The following is a 22,431-nucleotide window of genomic DNA, read 5'->3' as shown; positions in this document are numbered from 1 at the left end:
GATAATAGCGCACCAAACATCTACCTTCTATATATTTAAAGCTGATGGTATTACCAGCAGATGAGCGACGAGGAGGATGGCTTTTCATAGCGTCCTACTATGGAAAGTCGCCCACCCCTGAGAAAATCGCTTAGACGGGCAAAAATCACTCAGTGTGTATGCACTGATCAATTTTCAGCCCAGCAATGGGCAAAAACAAAAAAGTGTATATGGACATTAAGGCATGGAGCTTATAAATGAGCAAGGGCCTGTTATGAGAACCAGAGAAGATGTGACCAGTGCTGTTCGGGTGTGGTCAGTGCATGTGGACGTGTCAATGTCTCCATAAGGGAAGAGTAGAACTGTATTATCTTGGTAGGAAAATAGAAATATAATTTTAATACTTAAGATTTATGACCAGCTGGTGGCTTGTTATCGTCATGTATTCATGACCATGGGCCTATGACCAGCAAGGAACAGTTATAGGGGAGATAATTTAGTACCATAGAGGGTAGTATCTGACGGTCTTCAGGGGTTTGTAACATGGGGCCCTGAAGCTTCTGTGGGACTAGAGAAACTGTGGCAGTGCACGTTGGGATGTTTAGTTCCACAGAAGCTGGAGGGCTGCATGTTGAATGCCATTGGTCTATAGCCATTGCATTGAGCACTCTTCAAATGTTTCTTGGTCGCCGACTGTGTAAATCAGATATTGACCTGTACCACAGGAACAGATGTGTCATAGAAACATAGAATTTGCTGGCAGATTAAAACCACTTGGCTCAACTAGGCTGCCCCCTTTTTAACCATGTTGTTACTACAAACCCCATTTTATACTTATTTGTGTAAGGATATACTTATGTCTATCCTACACATGTTTAAATTGTTGTACTGTCTCAGCTTCTAGCAACTCTAATGGAAGGCTATTCCAGTTGTCCACTACCTTTTCTGTGAGATCACTTTTCCTCAGGTTCCCCTGAATATGTCTCCCCCCCCCGTGTCATAGCATATGATTGTGTTCTAATACTTCTTTCTTTGAACAAAGTTCCCCCTCAGCATTGCTGCAGTCACATTAACCAGAGTGAATTTTTCCCCCAAAAAATGTGCGTGGCTGCAGCGGTTTTACACTGACATTGGCCCTTATTCTGATCTGTGCGGAAATTCCCGCATTCTTACGGAGCGGTCGGCACGCCACGGTGTTTTGCCGCATGCGGCCATCGTCCGTAGAAACGCCCACGTGTCCTCCGCATTCGGACAGACTCACTCTTTAAAACAGGGCGTGTTTACGGACGACATACAAAGCATGCGTGTGCGGGAGAAACACTCCGATTCGGCACGGTATTACAGAGTATTACAGTATGCTCGGGAATACCGCATCCGAACGGGAGCCAAGCGGTGCTACCGCACGTAAGCGGAGTATTTACGCCAAACAACCCACTATTATATATCTTCTGTATTGCTAGTATTAATATTCAGTCATGTCCATTGTTAGCAGTTTTTAAGTGTGGGACAAGTACAGCATATGTGGGGGATTACTAAGGTTTCCTTGAAGCAGCAATGGTTTCAATTAAAGCACTGACAAGCGGCCTATTAGTGAGTAATGAGTAAAGGAGTAGATTCTATTGGGTTCAGGTGTTAATGCTTGTAGTCATTAGGCGTACGTTCGCCTACCGCATGAACGAGTGGTGTCCGCAAAGCAATAGTACACTTGTGGACACCGCACATTTCTGCCCTTTTTGATCGCGTGCATTCGGAGTGGTTTCCGAATGTACGCCCCCCAACATAAGTGTACTCCCCCGTGTCCGCCCATGTTTCCGCCCCGTTTTGCCCACTTTGAAACTACGCCCATGTGTCATTCCGCATGACGCCCATAATACGCCCCTATTTCCCGAATGATAGCGGTGAACAGTTCTGGACGGGATTTGGCCGAACTGGTGCCGAGTCAATGCGTGGCACATGCGCGTAGCGTTCTCCACGCATGTGCAGACGCCGTAAAGACGCGATCCGAAAGTATGCGGTAAAGTCCGCGTCAATCAGAATAAGGGCCCTTGTAATGTAGCTACTTGTATGCAGATAATAATGCCCCACAGAAAATGCACATAGCGCATACCATTTTAATTCAAGTAGACTGCTTCTGATTGTTATTCACATAATGATGTGAATAAGACACATTTTTGGAGAGAAAAAAAAAAAACCCGCTTGACCGTGTTTGCTACAACTCATTACATACAGAGGCTAGATGAAGTACACATTTATATATATGTAGCCAGGAGTTCCCACTAGACTGATCTGACTAGGATCTGCATAGTGAGATGCAGTGGTGAATTGTGCCCTACACTTCTCCTGAGCGGGTCAAACACAGACATGCTACACTGGGAGCCACCACGGAGCATCAGGACATGGGCAGGGAAAAGGGCCAGACACCTGTCCACAAAGTCTTTAGGAGGCACACACTAATTTAACAACAAAAGGGAGAGCCCAGGAGCTCCCACTCAATGATGCTGCTGGCAACCCACCTTCCCACATAAGCCACCCATGCTCCTCAGCTGCCTACAGGACATGAGGAGTGATAAGCCACCCGGATCCAGCCGAGAGAGTTACAAATGCATCCTTATACCTCTAGCCTCACTATGCCATGCAGTGTGAGATGGGTGCCAGATGACTCACCGACAGTCGGGATTCAGATGGTCATGTCTCCGACATCGGAATCCAGACTGTTAGGAGTCCTACAGTCAGATCTCCGACTTACACAGGCTATTTTCCCTTGTGGAGGTTCATGAAGCCCATAGGTGGAGAGCGAAGCTAGCCAGAGAGCCCGCGGTGTGGTGATCATAGTAAGCCCGCAAGGGGCTTGAATGCACTGGGATTTTGACAGCTGGGATTCCTATGTCGGAGAAAGGACCATCAGAATCCATATGGTCCTTATATAACTATAAATGGTGGGTTATACCATATACACGTGAGATGCCTGGCATGAGTGAGCTACCAGGTCACATGCAACTCTACTAATGTCAGGCACCCTTTTTTTTTTAACATCAATAAGTTTTTATTGAAAATTTTCATAGCAATGGGGTACAGAAAAAAGAAGTAGGGAAACAAAACCATGGGGGAAGGGAGGTCACACAGGGTTCAGCAATATACATAAAAATATAAATAATCATATCAAGCATTATAAGCAGCAACTAAGCAGGAACATTACAGTGGAAACAACTCGGTTCAGGTATTGTCTGGGGTAGTGATAGAGGTTGGGGAGGTAGTTTCTTTTTCATTGAGACTGAATTGTAGGGGGCTCACTCGGGATGGGTCGGGGAAGTACTGAGCTCCTTCGCCCTCGGTGACATATGTGTGCCAGTAAGCCCATTGGACTATTGGAGAGGATGCCGAGCAGGTGTAAGGTATGAATTTTGTTTCCATAATGAAGTGATAATGGGTTTTATGGATCACTTTCAGGATCAGAGGGGGACCTGCCTGCTTCCAAAGTTGTGCTAGGGCTGCGCGTGCAGCTATTAAGATATGGCCCAAAACATAACGTTTGTGGCTAGGGACGGAAACAGGGATGATATTCAGTAGAGCCAAAGAGGGGGATGGGGTGAGCTGAAGAGCGAGTACAACATTGAGTAAATCAAAAACATCTGACCAGTATTTGGTCAGTACTGGGCCCGTCTGGAACACATGCAATATGTTACCCACCTCCCCGCATAGGCGCCAACAGAATTTAGAGCATGAGGGCCAGAATGTGTGCAGCCTGTCTGGCGTTAAATACAGTCTATGGAGTAATTTAACATGCATTTCGGTGTGATTTAAACATTTGGACATAGTGTATGATGAGAGGAACATTTTGCTCCATTGTGTAACAGTTAAATCCAGACCTAATTCAGTTTCCCATTTTCTCTGGGCATTGGATTTAGTGGGGGGTGTTAGGTATTGTAGGAGCTCATACCAAAAGGAAGTATCATGCTTAGAATTATACTGCAACAACCTGGAGGTGACAGATGAGAGTAGTGGATTAGGGGGGTTGCCATCCCTATGGGTGGACTGCCACCAATGTGAGATCTGGAGATAATGCATGAATTCACTATTTGGGAGAGATAATTTTTGTTGGAGACTTGGAAAAGACATTAGAGTGGGGCCCGTTAATAGGTCCGCCAGTGTTGCCACTCCACAGACAGACCATCGAGCTAGGCTTAAATTCGCAATAAGGGTCGACATGGTCTAAAGGGAGATATTAGTTAGTGTATGGGAAGAAGGAGGGAGTCTGGAGAGTAACCTATCCCACACTGATAAAGTGGCCTTCATAGATAGTAGCATGAGTGTGGGGGTGGGTCGTGTATGTTTGGAGAGTAAGAAGGCGTCTTTAAAAGGGTATTGAGCACAAACTGAGGTCTCGAGCAGAGCCCAGCTGATAACGGAATCTACTCCAAAATAGTTTTTTTTTAACTGAGCTAGGATAGATGCTTCATGATATAAAGACAAATCTGGTAGAGTTAATCCTCCTTTGGCTTTAGGGAGGGTCATTTTAGAGTGGGCTAGTTTAGGGGGATTAGAGGACCAAACATATTTAGTCATAACCTTAGTGCATTCCTGCATGATCTTCTTTGGGATAGCATAAGGGATTGTTCGAAATAGGTACTTCAGTTTTGGTCCCAGAGTCATTTTAAAAGCAGCGAGGCGGCCCAGCCAGGATATATCGAATGAGAGACAGGATTTAGTTAGGGCTGTGGTATCCGCAATGAGGGGGGGGGGGGGGGGGGGGGATTTACCTCAAACACTTCAGAAGGGTCAGCAGGGATACTTATGCCTAGATATTTAATTGCTACTGAGCTCCAGTTGTAGGGATACATAGCACGGAGGGATGGGAGGGAGTCATAATTGGGAGAGTATCTGTCTTTGTACTGTTCAGCTTATAATAAGCCTCGCTATATTGATTCAAAATCTCATGTAGGGAGGGGAGGGTCTCCCTGGGGATCGTAACAAAGAGGAGGACATCGTCCGCGAATAAACATAATTTATGGGTGGAAGCGCCTATCCTTGGGCCCGGGAATTGATCGGTGTTGCGTATTTTAATTGCTAGGGGCTCAATAACTAGTACAAAAATCAGTGGAGAAAGGGGGCACCCTGTCTTGTTCCATTAAAGATAGGAAAGGAGTCACATAGAAAGCCATTGCTGTACACCAGGGCTGAGGGGGAATCGTATAGAGCACAGATAGATGACATAATGTGGTCTTTAAAACCAAATCTGAGGAGTACCTCGCGCATGTACATCCAGCTTAATCGATCAAAGGCCTTCTCTGCGTCCAAGGACAGCAGGAGGAGGCCTTCAACATGCGGAAGCGAATCTATCAAGTCGAATACTCTGCGCATATTATCTGAGGCCTGCCTAATAGGGACAAACCCAGCCTGATCCGGGTGTATCAGCAAGGGCAGAAAGGTGTTAATACGCGTGGCTATCATTTTTGCGTAAATCTTGAGGTCGCTATTCAGCAAAGCTATTGGCCTATAGTTTGGACAATAAGCTGGGTCTTTACCCGGTTTAGGAATTGTGACTATTTGAGCTTCTAGCATCTCTTTAGGGAGGGAACCTGATAATGAGATGGTGTTATATAGATTAGTCAGAATGGGTATGAGTTGTTCTTGATGTTGAGCGTAAAAATCATTGATAAAGCCATCGGGGCCTGGGGCTTTACCCTTGGGTAAGGACTTAATAGCTAGTTCTATATCGCCAGCAGACCATGGGGTATTAATAGCGGCTAATTGTTCTTCAGTTAGTGAGGGCAAATTTACAGAGTCTAGAAAGGAGTTGATTGAAGCGGGGGGCGGGTCTTGTGATAGGTTATAAAGATTTGAGTAGTAGGTGGGCACCCTTTTTTTTTTACTGAAAATGTATCTTAGTCACAACGCAGTAAGGATGCACAAGGAGAACAAGAAGATTTTTTTGACACATTACACTTGTATATTGTGTGCAACTGAGTCTGTTTACAGGGTAGAAAAGAACATCATTGGGGAAAAAAAGCTACAACATTGTAGCACTTTGTATTCAAGGTAAGGTCTAACCAATGCTTTGTACAGAGACATAATTACTTTTGTGTCCCTTGTTTCCATGCCCCTTTTAATACATGCTAGAATTTTGTTGGTCTTTTTTGTTGCTATATTACATTGAGCACTACACCCCAGTTTGTTGTCTATTTGGACTCCTAAATCCTTTTCGAGTAATGATTTACCCAATTCATCCCCGCTTAGGTTATAACTAGCACACTGGTTATGTCTCCCAAGGTGCATGACCTTGCATTTGTCCACATTGAACCTCATCTTCCACTTTTTTGCCCACTCATCTAGATTGTCAAGATCATTTTGAAGCGTGGTGACATCTTCTGATGATTTAATAGCTCTGCTCAGTTTTGTGTCGTCTGCAAAGATGGATACATTGCTGAGTAACCCCATCCCAATATCATTAATAAAAATGTTAAATAAAATGGGCCCTAGAACTGAACCGCACTCCACTTAGTACTGGTGTCATATTTGATACGGCACTGTTGAAGACCACTCTCTGTTCTCTATTACACAGCCAGTTGAAGACTGCGGTAAAATAGCAGGCTTTCTGGTATACAGATAAGAGAACATGTTCTGCTACAGATAAGAGAACATGTTCTGGTAATAGTAGAAATAGAAAACATGCACTGTACCTGACAATTTTAAACTATTAGTCGCATAGACAATATAAGAATTATTGTTTAGCACCAGGAGCTTGTATATAAATCTACATTTCCCTGTAATGTCTGGAACATGCAAAACATGCACACAAACACTCACACCAATATAATCCGTATGTGGGTATAATACAGTCCTAGGTAGGGGAGAGATTTGAATGCAAAAACTCCCAGAATTTGGAAACAAGCATATAAAATGAGGTTTAATCCCTATGTATTATGTTCTGTTTATGCTTTTAATTCTAAAGGTACTGTACAGTAATATCTATAGTGTAATTTATTATCACAAATCAGATATAGATTGCCTAGCGGTAACCCAGAAAGGTATATGAATGATATAGTAGGAAAGAGACGCCTTAATTATTAGTTTATGATAACTGCTGCTTGCAAGGCATATGTAGCAGTTTCTGATCAGCAACTGAGCGAGTTATGTCAAACTAATTCCACCTAGTAGGAGTAAGGGGCATCTACTGTCCTAGCTAGTGGATGTGGCACACTGAATAGCGAATTGCCAGTGCAGGGTATTTACATACAGAGGCCCGGATGAGAGTGTCCTGAAGGGGGTAATAGAAATAGAAAGAGGTGGTTTGCCTCCGCAGTGCTGGACGCTGCTTTTCCCTACATGCCAGATGGTGTTGGTAGGGAATGAGCGGCCCAGAGTGGGAGAAGGCACCTGAAGTAAATAGAGCGGGCTTGCAGGCTGCCCGGTGGGTAAAAATGAGAAATGGGTTACCACTGTTACAGAACTCCTTGCTAGTTGTGTGGTTTGAGTCCTCTGCAAAGTTTTCGATTGTGGGGAGCAGTTCTCCCTTTGTAGTTTCCAATTGGGCTGCAACCCTCAATGCTAGAGACTAACCCTAACCTTTCTACCCAGCACCCTAAACCTCCTACCCGAAGCCTAACCCTATCCTCCCATTCTAAGTGCCTAACCCTCACTCCCTGCAACCTAACCCTAAACTCCCTCATCTGCAGCCTAACTTTACTGTAGCTCCTAAACAAAACCCCACTCCCCTCCACAGCGGAATGTTAACCCGCCCTGCATACTTAGGATCGGGATGCAGGCAGTCGGACATATCCAACTATGTCAAGATACCTGCAACAGTCTTCTAGCTGTGAGTTGGGATGTCAGCGGCTGTATTCTGACTGCCAACACGACATAGGTCTGACACAGAGGGGTGTTGGTGAGAAGGACAAGTTTAGACTGTAAAATACCCCATATTTTTACCATTATCGGGGGTATTCAATGTGTGCTGATATTTCCAAACACAGAATAACCCCCTATGTGTCTCTGTTGGATCAATTGCTGACATTCCTAAATGGGCTATACATAAATCTATCAGCCGTCGGTCACCATGCTGGCAATTAATAAAATTGTTACCTGTTTCCTAATAGCTCGTGATCCATAACATAATCACAACAGCTACTGTCATACAACTATGACATGTCATGTATTGTGTTCAGTGTTGCAAAATATGTATATAATGTGAGTTTAGGGCAATATAATGTGGCATAATATTAATTGGGGACACTACTGTGTGTATAATATGATATGTTTGATGATGAATGTACAGTATACATAAGCTTTAGATATGCAGCATGTCCAAAATTAAAATGTGCCTTCCCCAATGATAAGCACCAAGTCCCAAAACATTCTTGAGTGAACTCCGGGTCTAGTTCATGTACATAAACCCTATGTCTATGTACATCTCTGATGCTTTGAGAACTGTGCATGTACAGAAGCCACACTTTGTATGTACAGAGTAGGGGGTTACAATGTTGCTTATAGTAGTCCAAATGCTGCAGCATATGATGCTAGCATCAGGGGAGGCGACAGGGAGTGTTACAGAGAAATGGGCCTATTTTGGGGGGCGTGCTGAAGCCGGTGCTTACATCCATGCGTGCAGTGTCACAGCCTGTGATTTCACAGAACAACCTGAGCAACCTGAGGGTACAATGGTCTCACCGATGATGCAGTGCCCGATCCCTGGACACCGCAGCGGATCAGAGATGCCAGCCATAGATGTCTTATACCTCAAGTCAAGAAGCCTCCTGTTGCTTTGCATATTTTAGCACAGCCACTGCATATAAAGATCCAGCACTCGTGCTAACTGTGTCCATCTCTGAGTCGCTACATCTATCCTGGCTTTTGGGATAGGTCACAAGGATTTTAGTCCTACTAGTTTTAATTGGAGTTCAAAATCTGTTTTATCTGTAAATTAAGCACTGGTACAATGATCAGCATCACTTATGTACTTCTGTCCTGTATGTATTTAACCAGGAACTACTTAGGCTACCAAAATTACATTTGTTATGATTATTTCCTAAAGGTAAGCTTTTCTTTCATAGTAATATATATATATATATATATATATATATATATATATATATATATATATATTTTATGTACGTAAAATTTATTTTAAGCTAATAGATCAACCTAAATAAAATGAACTCCAGCTGTTTCAGAGCCACATGCAATTCATGCTGAAAAAAATGCAGCCTTCCATCTACATTTAGGGGGTTATTCTGGTTGATTCGCAGCCTTGCGAGTCCCCCAGACGTCGAACCTGCAAACGCCGGTACGCCACCCCCCTCGCACATTCCGGGTTCGTTTGCCCAGCATGCAAATGGATATTTAACATGAACATCCATTCACAGGCCAGGGGGAAACTAACTCCCACATCTTTCAATGGTCGCCGACATCGAATGATGTGGTGAGTGCACGAATATCTAAAGTGACTCTCAGGTCACTTATATATGCATGTACATACGGGAGGAAGTGGTCGTGCAGCTGACATCCGGCACCCATATCACAGGGTGATTTCCATGGAAACGCCCATAAAACGCTGGGCGTTCCCATGGGCGCAACTATACACCACTGCCCCACGCCCGTGCACCAGCCCTATCCTTAGTGCCACCAATTTGTATGAAATCAACTAAATCTCTGCCAAGGTTTCTTCTGAATATTTATTATCTATTTGTAACAATTATTTACATAGGGCACAAATACTGTGCAGCACTTTACAGAGATTATTTCATTTACAATCTATATACCTAGTCATACATGCACACTGGAGTAGATTAAGCTGCCAGTTTATTTTTGGATTGTGGGAGAAAACTGGAGCACTCGTACAAACATGAGGAGAACATAAAAACTATTCTTGAGACCAGTAGGTTTCCCTTATTTTTGGCACAATAAGCTTTACGGCCAAGAACGTTATCCAGCTATGTGCATTAGAAGGTCAGCAATGGGTAATATTATTTTGTAACTGTCTCAATTTCTTCTACATTATATTGTTGATAATAAAACACATCATTTGCAGAAAGCAATAAGGAAAAAATACAAGTGAAATATTGACTGAGAAAGTGACTGCTTCTTGATTTTCACCTAGGTTATCTGATATAAAGGTATTATTGTAGTAATAGTAGTAATGTAGTAATAGGGTAATAGTAATAGGGCATTAGTGCAAACTCACCCATGTAATCAAGTGATATTAAAAAGAAAACACTGAATCATACAGGGGTTATCTGTCTTCCTGCAACTAATCTGAACTGACCAATGTACACTGTAACCCCCCTATTGGTGCATCTTTCTGGACAAATATATGTAGGAGAACACTGCTTTAAAAGCCGTTATTGGTATAAGGAAAGTCTTTACAACAGGGATGGGGAACCTTTGGCCCTCAAGCTGTTGTTGAACTACACATCCCAGCATTCCCTGCAACAGTTTTATTATGGCCAAATAGCAAAACTGTAGCAGGGCATGCTGGGATGTGCAGTTCAACAACAGCTGGAGGGCCGCTTTACAAAGTTACTGTATATACTATTCCCACTCGAGAGAAGATAGGGCACCGGCACAATTGTGACCGTCTACCATTGCAGTTGCAGCTTGAATAGCACAAACAACTAAATAATTAATTGTCAATTAGTCTGGTAGTAGTGAAAAAAAAAAAAAATTCTCCTTCCCCTCCATATGTAATATCATCCCCTATGTAGCTAAAGCAGTGACTGAAACCACCGAATCAAGCTCGCCCTCTTTTCAATCTCCCACTTCGCACATTCATAACATTACACTGATCTCTTCTTGCTTCTTTTGTTCTTCAATGTTTTCACCTAGTTTCCTCCTCATTTTCATTACTTTATTTTGTGCCATAGATTTCTCACCCAGATATGCCCCTCCCTTTTGCTACTCTAATATATTTGACACCGCAATTAACACATCTCTTGCATTGTGTGATATTTTCCATACCTTCTCTATTGCTCTATCCTGGTCCTCATGTGCAAAGCTTCCAGCTCCTGCAGTATCACCGCCAGCTAACAGGGCAGCATCGGTGGTGGAGGAAGATCGTGGTCGGCCTTGGTGATGGTGTAATACTGCAGCCAGTGCACCATCCATTGGCGGGGGGCGACGGGGAAGGTGAGGACTTCCTCCACGGAGTTGTTGATGATGGTGATGATGAGCAGTGTCCCCAGGGCCGCTTTTGCTGCGGCGACCTCCCCCATGCTGGCCAGAGCCTCTTTTGACAGAGGGACGGGAGCGTATTTGCTGCAATACGCGGTTAAAGGCAGTTGGACGTGCTGGTAGATCATGCAATGAGACGGCGTAAGACACTCGGTGCATTTCTGGAGATCTCTCTTTTTCATCGGCTGAGTCGTGATCTGAGGAGGATAAGGGGGCAGCTGTGGTGGCTTGTGGCGTTTGAGGGCTGGAGGCTGACCATGCAACCGGGGGCTCTGAAGTTGTCTGATGATCCCGTTCTCGAGAACGCCGACGACTGTGAAAGAGGTGCTTCAGTCCGTGTCCAAACATAGATCCTTCAGAGAGCTGCTGGATTTTCTGTGGATAAAGAGAGCACGTAAGATAGTGGTAGTATCCGTTTCATCAGTGTCAGCAGTCACACACACACACAAAAACAAGGATATATAAATCTAATAGTTTTTCAAAAAGATGCATTTGTTGCAGGTCCCCAACTCTTCAGTTATTATGTGAACTATTTTATCTGTAAGCAACACCTGCACTGCATACATACACATGTGATCTATATAAATCAGATAAGTTATATGTTCCAAATAACAAGTATGCACAACATAAGCTGCACACACATTCCCAGTTTCTATACTAGCACAAACACAGCAAAAGCATATAGTGGCCAAGAAAAATTCCAATGTTGCCCTCGAATTGTGCAATTGTATTTACAATGCATATAACCCTCTGGCCAACTTTTCAAATTAATACTTATTGTCGTGCTGCTTAAAAAAAAAAAAAAAAAAAGGGCCAACCTGTTGTCATTAATTCAAATATCCCACCTGTGTCCTAACTCTTTATTCTCCATAAGCACTGGAGCCTGTCAGCCCTGAAATCCTATGGTCTAAGGATTCTGAGAGTTTACAGCTGGCCGGAGTCAGCAAGAGTATGTCACATTACATCCATGAAATATTTACAGCCTCTCACATCAGCTATCAGGTTCCCAGACTGGTGTCTAAGCTCAGGGCTAACCTACGACACTGACTAAAAAGAAAAGAAAGAGACACAAGGCGTGACAGTACGGGGGAACAGCATTAGGTTCTAAAAAAAACTGCAGCGAATTTTTTTTATAAAAAAATAAATAAAAAGGCAAATATAGCACTTAGGGCTGAGAAAGTATGTGTGAACCAGAGTGTGAGGAAACAAACCAGAATGTGAAAGCAACAGAAGACATTTAGTATGATGTGTGTAGTACAAGAGAACATTGGATTGTGTGACAGAGAAAATACAGACAAGAACATATGAATAATTAATAAATAATAATGATGGCTTTGGTCAAGGAAAGACACAAAGGAGCAGCTCAACATAATACACCCTATCACTACTAAAGGTCAGCATGCATAAACATAATCTTATCAAATAGTATGAGACATACAGTATTATATTGAATGATTTGTTACAGAAATGTCTCCCTCTACCTGTCTCATCCTTTTTTTAGGCCCGTCCCTCCCACGGAGTGCTTTTTATTGGAGTAAGGCAGATGCAGAATCTACTATGCTAGTTTAAAAAAGCTTTAGATCACCAAGTCGACCAGAATTAGGAGGACAGCTACTAGATCAACTCTACATAGTGGACATTCACATAAAAATGTCGGCAGGTTCAATTGGACAACATGTAAGATGCAGAGGCCACAAAAAGTTGACAGGTACAAAAGGCTGGCAGAGTGATAAGGTCAACGTTGAAATGGTCAACCCAAAAACAATTGGTTGACCGTTTTTTATTTTTCATTTTGGGTTGTCATTTTTTTTTATGTTGAACCATGTAAAAAGCGAATGAGTGGAAATGTGTATCCTCGCAGACTTGCTTTGCTCGCCATGTTACTATGCTCAGTTGTAGTCCAGGTGGATAGTACAGTGTGAATATGTTGAAAAAAATTAAACATTTTTAAAAAGTGTGTCGGCCATTGATATGTTGACCATTTGAACCTTACATTAAGGCCCTTATTCTGGTTCACTCGCACAGGAAAATTCCTTCTCAAATGGACAAAACCATGTGCACTGCAGGGGGGCAGATGTAACATGTGCAGAGTGAATTAGATTTGGGTGAGTTATTTTGTTTCTGTGCAGGGAACATACTGACTGCTTTATTTTCACAATGCAATATAGATCTCACTTTGAAGTTACATCTACTCCACCTGCAGTGCACATGGTTTTGTCCATTTGAGAAGGAACTTGCCTTAGCTAGTGACCCAGAATAACCCCCTAAGGGTCAACAGCTGTTACCAGCAATGCCACTGCACTTTGTCCCTTCACAGACTGATCTCAGCCCGGATTTGCGGGCAAGCGCAGCGCACAACTGCACTTACTCACACCACGACTTCATCGCAGGTAATAGGATTAACCCCTATGATCCTTATATGGCTTTTACATTTCAGCTGGATGCTTTATTTGATTATGCCTGATTCACATTAATGCAAGTTCAGAAAGGAAAAAAAATATGACTGGAATCATTTGGTTTATAAAATGTTTTCTCTTTTCTATTGAGGTGGGAAACTGAAGAAAACCATTAGGAGCCAGGGTCAATTATTTACCGTTTAATATGGCTGTGCTAGCTCTCTGTTTATGGATCAGTAAAGTGAAATGAAATACAAAAACAGTTCACAACTACTTTACAACCACATGTAAGATAAATTCTTAACAAGGGAAAGTGATGAATAATTTAAAAAGAATGAAATTAACTAGTTTCATTATGTCAGTTTCAGTGATTTGTGGCTGCCATGGTAATATGTTTCAGTGAGCAGTATTGTGGTGATGTATATAGCAAATAATTATACGTAAAATTCAATATTTTGCTCACTCTGATATTATTTTTGACACTTTTCACAACATTGTAAAAAGTCCTACATCAATCCCCAAAGAATGGTGAGTATAACATAAGGTATCCACTGTACAGCAGTTATGTAGGCAAAAACTTCTTGTCAACAAGAAAAGTCAAAAGAGAATGGTTCAAGCTGACAGGATGGCAACATGAAGTAAAATCACTATTACCCTTTTAACACGCTAAGCCAGTTCGGACACTCCAACACAGGATCCAGCACTTTCACACAGAGGGCGACCCGGGTTTAACCCTACTTATAACCCAAGTATTATGTCCTGGGTTAAAACTGTGGTGCTTTCACACAGCAACTTGACCCAGGTCCATTCGTCACCAACCCAGGTCTGGGGTTTGATCAGACCACGCATAAGGTGCAATCAGATCACCATAGAAGACCATGCCATGTTCCACTACAGTCAACTAAGACCAGGAGACTTAAGGTGCCCAGGTAATTCCCTGCTGGTCACGTTGGGGGATCGGGATATTAAACGTGTAAAAATCCATATACAACACATACATGTCATATACACGTCACACTCTTACATGTCATACACCAGCTACCAGACTTCACCACACCATGCAGTGTCTCTGTTGCTAGACTGTGCCAGCCGCTTCTACTACACACTGCAGCAGGACACATGGTCTCACCAGACCGCCCCCTCCAAACAGCCCCAAACACCAATCAGATGTTTCTAGGTGCAACCCAGGAGTAAATTCCTGGGTTGCAAAATCCAGGCTTAAACCGGATTGTCTACTCAGGACAAGAGCCCTGGGAAAAACACTGGGAACATACAGTAGTTTGCCTGAGCCCCAAAAATGTGGGAAACTCATTATGCCTGAAAGGGGTACAATACTTTTAAAGTGGTCAAAGAAAACTTTATATATAAAACATCAGTATTTTTTTATTTGATTAACATACAACCAGCAACAAAGTCAATTTCTTATGAAACATAGGCATTCTATTTTCGTGATTTTAGAACCAATATGTGTCTACTTTTTTTAAGCTGAAGAAATTGCTCAGTATGAAATCTAAAGAATAGGCCCAAAAGAAAAACATCTTAGCTATCATATGGTGAACTCTTTTTGTGTGAACACAAAAGTTGAGCCGAGCGAAAGAGATCAAAGTTTAGTCTATTGACATCCACCATGAAAGGCAGTTTTGAGAATCTGATGTTCACTGTAATCCTGCACAATGGATTTCCCAAACATTTTTAGTAGGACTATTATCCAGCTCACTCAGCAAAGCGCAACCCATTGTTACAATATCAAGTCTTAAAAAGAAGGCATGTAAAGAAATAATGGTAAAAGGAGTCAAAACACTGATAACAAATGGTTCCGATGATAGGTCAAAAGTGTCTAGGTCAACAGTCAACAAGATGACCACTATTGGTCGACAAGCAGTAAGTCAACACATGAAAAGGGTTGACATGATCTGTCGACATTGACAAAAGGTCAACACATGCAAAATCTCAACATGCCAATGAACAAGTCGGAATTCGTTTATTAATATGCTTTTTTATTTCACCAACTACTTGTAGTTCATACTTAACAATCTATGGCACAAGGCACCATGTGAGGGTACCGGTTACACTTATTGGGGGTCCATGTCGACAGATGTTCACATACAGATGTAGCCACCCTCAACCTTTCTGAGCACTTGCCAGATCCCCCTAGCAGGCATAGGACGGTGATGTGCAGGCCAGCGGACGGGGATTCGTGAGCGGCTCACTCGCTCCTGCGTCCCCGAGGAAAGAATGCTTCCCCGCCCGTCTCCACTTCAGGGAGATGGGCAGGGGAGTGGAGCAGGTGTGGGCAGAGCAGGCAGGAGCGGGGAGATGGGTGGAGGGCTGCAAGGAGAATGGGGCGTCTCGTGCACGCTCACCCTATTCTGCCGGAGGACATCGGCTGGCAGGAGCGGCTCCGTCTTTAGACAACTTGAAAAAAATAATATGTTGACCTTTTCATGTGTCGATGTTTTGCTTGTGTCAACCTTTCAATGTTTTGACCTTTTCACTGTCGTCCAATAGTGGTCAACCTAATGACTGTTGATCTAGACACTGTCTATCTTTCAAGCCACACCCGTATAAAAAACAAACAAAAAAAAAACAGAAAAAATACATAAACTTCATTCATACAATGGGAACACATTTGGAAAAAAAAAATTAATTGTATAAGCTCCAAAAATTGAGAGCATGTTTGAAACACCTAATAAAATCCATAAATTTAATTTGAGACAACTGAGAAATAATTGATCACAAAACTATTGTATTAAAATACAGCATGCATATACGCTTTTGGACCAATATATCTGATAGACAAGCATCAAGCAACAGAATAGGTTTCCAATTTTGACAAAACTATTATATGTCAGAAACCATTTGGGCATCATATATTCATGATATCATGTGAAATGCATACGTGATAGGTGCACATGATCATTTAAGAAATGGAAAGGTACTATATATATTAAAGTGTATTTCCTAAGACTCACTTTAACAACAGATGCACCAATCCATGGATCCACCGTTCAAATGGACAATTCTAGTAAGCATATTCACTTGTGAACTGGTCACTTGATATATTTAGTCATGCATCTTAACTGGATAGGCATTTACAGTTTTTAAAAAAATTTCGCCCATTGGTTATGTCGTTGGGGTTATTCAGACCTGATCGCTGCTCTGCTAAATTGCAGAGCTCTGCAATCAGGTATACACTGCTCTGCCATTTCGCTCTATTAGGGCAGCAGCTGACATCACATGACTTTCCCACAAACACCTGGGCACGTCTGAGTTGTCCCTGACACTCCCAGAAAATGGGCGTTGCCACCCATAAATGCCAGCTTTCTGTCAATCAACTTGCGAATGGCCAGAAGCAAGATTTTATTGCAAGATAGCATTAAACATACTATGATTCGTACGCTTAGGTTATCGATAGTCCGGCCTGTGAATTTGCAGCCGTCTCATCAGATCTGAATAACCCCGTGTCACCAGTTACTGTATCTAGCATAGGGGTTGGCTGTACATACATGCAGATGTACTGATACATCTGCAGAATACATCAGCCGTGCTGCAGGGCCAAGGCGATATGTCAGTAAATGATGTCATTGACAGACATATTGGCTGTATACACAGACAGATGCATAATGTGCTATGTCCTTCATCGGCTGGACGAACAACATATTGCATGGTGTGCACCCAACCAAAGAATGAAGACCTTTCTCCAGAAGAGTGGGTGACTTTCAGATATTGTTTTAGATATATCCATGGCTTCACTTTACTAGATGCCAGCCAGAACCAATGTGGGGCACTACCAAGTGACAGAGTGCTGACTGTTTCTTTAACATCCCGTGACTACAAACAATGCAGGCCCCATAGTGGTGTGCAGGAAATTTTGAAATTGTTGGAGTGTCATAATGAGCAGATGCAGACACACATTGCAACTGTACACCAACATTACCTACCCCCCCCCCCCCCCCCCCCCAAACAAAGCAGGTCTCAGACACATCAATTTCACACAGATATTGTTTCTTTAAAAGTATACTTTTAAAATATGAATTGCAGGAAGGAGAAAATCCATCACATTCAACAACCTGATTTCCATAACGTGCATAACAGCCCACTCCACAGTTCTCACACCAAACACAGCCAGAAAAACTTTATTCTCATTCCAGCGTCTCTATGGAAACAGCTACAGAGCCAAATAAGTTCAATACACTCCACCTTGCGATGCTCTGCAGAGGAATGCATGTTGCCGACAACTGTCAATGTATGGTTGAAATACATATAACTACGAGGAAGTGATGGATTGTTTGGGCTGTACGATTCTGCATATTGGAAAGACACCATATAAAATCGTACAGCACGTGTACTATTTGTTTTGGTTTTCCGGTAAGTCCCCAACTGACAGATGGGTATAAGGAAGAATTCCTAATGTGTAAGTATAAATTATGTCAGAGAGGGGTTTATATGAAATATAGAATATACAGTAGGCAGTATTCAGTTCATCTGGAGACACAATAAAGTATTTATGAAGTCATCAATTATCAAAACTCAGTTTGACTTCAGCATTACCTTGTAAAAGTATATATATATATATATATATATATATATATATAGTCCCAAATTGACCGGCACTCTATTGTATAGGCAGCTGGAACTGGTGCTCATCCAAACAATGAAGTTTACAGTATCCCAAACGGATGTCACTCAGCAAATAAAGCAGACAAAGAAGATAGTATCTTTAGCCAACGTTTCAGGGCTTTGGCCCTTTTATCAAGACTTGATAAAAGGGCCAAAGCCCTGAAACGTTGGCTAAAGATACTATCTTCTTTGTCTGCTTTATTTGCTGAGTGACATCAGTTTGGGATAATATATATATATATATATATATAGGAAACAATGATGCAGCACTCCAGCTTCATATAAATACGTGGTTTAATGATTAGCGCTTCAGCTACGTTTCAACATTTACATGTTGTCTTCAGGCTAACACAAAGGCAAGTGATTCAAGTTTAAATAGCAATGTGTACTGCGTGAGGCGGGAGTCAAGCCCACGCCCAGCCCCACGATCTCCACAAGTGATGTCATCACCCCTCACCGCCGTATCACGGGCCGTTGTTAGGGGATACCAGTAAACAAAAACAGCAAAGATGGCGCGCTCCATAGCGCAGAGTACGATCGGTGAATCAAAGATAAAAAACATGATGTGCAAAATACATCTAAATGAACACGGCAAATCTAAAATAAAAATAGATAAAAATACAAACAATACATACATCACGGATAAGACATAGAGAAGCTGCAAGCTTTAGCGAACTGATCATGACAACAGTCTTTAGAGATAAATACTTCCAATATTAGTCAAAATACGTCTGCTAACAATAAGAGGGCGCTACCAGCGTACTGCAGCCACACATAACTACACTACCAAACAGAGTCTGGTGACTACTACAATACATTAAGACCTATGGATTCATTTAAGCCTCTAGGGCTGACCGTATTTAGTTTCATAATCCAAAAAGCCTCGCGCTGCAGCAGACGTTTACCCCGGTCCCCGCCCCTCAAGGACGCCGGGACATGGTCTATCATCCTATATCGCAAGGATGACACCCCATGTCGGGCGTCCAAGAAGGTAGTGCAGGTACCTGTAGATTTCTTATTCCCGGACCTACCTTTTACCACCCCCAAACGGGCCGCCCATTGTCTATTAGACATGCATTAAATTGCAACACTAAATTCACTGTGTACCAGATCATTTGTCCCTGTGGGCTGTCATACGTAGGTAAGACTGAACGTGCGTTCAAGGAACGTATGGCAGCCCACAGGTCGGCAATTAAGAATGCATTGGCCTCCAAGAAAAGTGATCAGCCCGTGGCCCGCCACTTCTTGGACGCCCGACATGGGGTGTCATCCTTGCGATATAGGATGATAGACCATGTCCCGGCGTCCTTGAGGGGCGGGGACCGGGGTAAACGTCTGCTGCAGCGCGAGGCTTTTTGGATTATGAAACTAAATACGGTCAGCCCTAGAGGCTTAAATGAATCCATAGGTCTTAATGTATTGTTGTAGTCACCAGACTCTGTTTGGTAGTGTAGTTATGTGTGGCTGCAGTACGCTGGTAGCGCCCTCTTATTGTTAGCAGACGTATTTTGACTAATATTGGAAGTATTTATCTCTAAAGACTGTTGTCATGATCAGTTCGCTAAAGCTTGCAGCGTCTCTATGTCTTATCCGTGATGTATGTATTGTTTGTATTTTTATCTATTTTTATTTTAGATTTGCCGTGTTCATTTAGATGTATTTTGCACATCATGTTTTTTATCTTTGATTCACCGATCGTACTCTGCGCTATGGAGCGCGCCATCTTTGCTGTTTTTGTTTACTGGTATCCCCTAACAACGGCCCGTGATACGGCGGTGAGGGGTGATGACATCACTTGTGGAGATCGTGGGGCTGGGCGTGGGCTTGACTCCCGCCTCACGCAGTACACATTGCTATTTAAACTTGAATCACTTGCCTTTGTGTTAGCCTGAAGACAACATGTAAATGTTGAAACGTAGCTGAAGCGCTAATCATTAAACCACGTATTTATATGAAGCTGGAGTGCTGCATCATTGTTTCCTGTATACGCTAATCTAGCACTGGATACGGGCACCCGCTGAAGGTTCATCTGTACATTGTTGGAGTGCCGGACATAAGTGTTTGCTATATATATATATATATATATATATATATAAATCAGAAGGTCTCCACATTACATAGAATGTCTGGAAACTGCAATAATAATGTTAAGAGAAAGAGCAGTGCATCCTTAAGGTGCCCATACACTGTACAATTATTGTATACAATATTGCATCTCATCACATTGTATATGTTTTGCAATGCAATGAGATGAGATGAGATGAGATCTAGTCCAAAAAGTATGTGCAGCACATACTTTTTGAGCTGTGCGATGAGATGTGTGATGGGAGCGCAGATCTCCTCACACACAGCAATTGTACCGTGTATGGGCACCTTTAGTCAATATGGAATTTTCAGAGCATTATATACCACAAAACAAAGCTGTCCTGAAAACTGCATTGCCCTGATGTAACATGCAGTAGTATCGCACACCAAAACAGATGCGTCTACTTTTTGTATGTGCACAGACCCTGTAGCTAAATGATATCATCCCTTCTGTTGAACCAATATCATTCTCTTCCTGTCAATGAATTAATAGCATGAAACATTTCTGAGTCATTTTGTTAGCATACAGTACAATCAATCTGAAGTAACAAGTGATTGTAGTACTATCATCAGATGCTTAAATATTACAATGTATTTTACTTGCTTCCATGTTCTGTGTTTTCTGGTACTGTATGTAGTGCCAAATGTAACATGAATAAATACATTGCAAAATATGCATACTTCTGTGTTTGCATTGGGAAATACACATATGTACATATGTTCCCTCCTATACAATGATGATAACATGAAATTAGATTATAGTCCTCCTATTACCTTGAGGTCTGGAGGTTTATTCCGGGTGATGACTGGGGGTGCCTGGTTGACAGCTGCTCCTGCAGAGACCAGATCCCCAGGTACTGGGCTGTCTGAACCTCGCACTTCCATGACAGTAAGTGGCAAAGGAGCATCTTGAGCACCCACCTCCTCAGGGTGTAATTCGTCTGACTTGCAGCGCTTCATGTATCCAGAGTGGAAGAGCAGGGGGGCAGGAACTGGGAGCAAGGGTGCAGGATACCATTAATCAGGAGAAAGCAATAGAACAGGTAGAAGGATAACAAAGGAAGGGTATTAAGGTCATATTAAGCAGATGGATAAAATGGTGCCCTTCAAAGAAACAGACAAACTTTGCACAAATGAAAGACAAACACACTGCAGTCACATCTGTAATTGGTATAAAGTATTCACATAGATCACGGTACAGTCAGCCACACTACCTGCCTGTGCACACAATGGAAAGATGCCTTATGTGTGGCTTCATGAGGGGTACAGCATGAGCACACGGTTTATGCCTGACATCCAATGTGCTCAGCTGAATGCAGACACTACAGAGATGCTGGATTGCACCCAACACACAATTCACGCAAATGCTTCACCAAAATAAAATAACTAGAATCTGCTCATCATACACCTACACACGTTACACACAGTGCAGAACCGTACACACTACACTAACACAATGGACACACTCACGTTCATAACATGCACGTAAAAGGACATTGCAGGCTAGGTGAGGGAGTGAAGGGGGTGCAGGGCTGAAAAGGGCCCCCAAGTCTATTCCATCTTCCCGAGGCCCCTATAGCTCCCGGTCCCCGGGGCCCCGGCTCCTCCGTCCACACTTCTCCCTGCAGAGCCTGGGGTGACCAGCGCTCAACCTAACTTACTGCTGAACGACAGTGCATCTGCCCAATGGCAAGAGAGCGCTTGTCCCCGGTCATCCAATCAGAAAAGGGGGTGGTCCTGAGGACGTTTCAAGGCTGGTTGAGCGGCAGGAGCTGTCACAGAAGGTGGTACTGTACTGTAGAGGGGTTTTACAATACTAATAGGAGTGAGTACGAGGGGTCAGTCCAGTCGCTGCTGAGATGATCCAGAAACAATTATCGACCATTGTTCTCTCTGGATAGATTTCCAGCAGCACAGCACTGGCAATTGCATAACTGCTTTATGTGTTGTGTCCTAATCCTACACATTGTCATTTTAGGCTGCTGCTTAAGGAAGTGACTTTATAGTGAAGATTCAGGCTTCCTCACAAACCCCTTGTATTGTGTAGTTATAGAAGCATTACAGGGGGAAATGATAAAATGTATAGGTATTGATCGTTTCTGGATGTGAATTTTTTTTGTAAATACTTGGCACATACTGTAGATCTTAATAGCTAAATATTGTAATGCACAAGGATGACACAGGAAAC

The 22,431-nt window shown here is 42.7% G+C and overlaps 1 protein-coding gene across 3 annotated transcripts in view; it reads right to left on the bottom strand.

Moving 5' to 3' along the window:
* TMCC2 (transmembrane and coiled-coil domain family 2) overlaps positions 1-21,929 on the bottom strand; it is a 61,743-nt gene extending 39,814 nt beyond the window's left edge. Inside the window, exons 1-3 of one of the 3 annotated variants that reach the window (XM_083172992.1) lie at positions 21,714-21,928; positions 21,018-21,235; positions 10,930-11,517 (exon numbers count right to left, since the gene is read on the bottom strand). In XM_083172992.1, the coding sequence (XP_083029118.1) occupies positions 10,930-11,517; positions 21,018-21,203 (774 nt within the window). In that variant the 5' untranslated portion in view covers positions 21,204-21,235; positions 21,714-21,928. Of the gene's footprint in view, positions 1-10,929; positions 11,518-21,017 lie in introns of all 3 variants that reach the window. The other 2 variants (XM_083172994.1, XM_083172991.1) reach the window with 2 other exon arrangements.
* Between the last annotated feature and the right edge of the window lie 502 nt (positions 21,930-22,431).

Source organism: Crinia signifera, chromosome 2 (assembly GCF_055691185.1).
Source record: "Crinia signifera chromosome 2, ASM5569118v1, whole genome shotgun sequence".
Lineage (NCBI taxonomy): Eukaryota > Metazoa > Chordata > Amphibia > Anura > Myobatrachidae > Crinia > Crinia signifera.
This window is presented reverse-complemented; position numbering and strand designations above follow the sequence as displayed.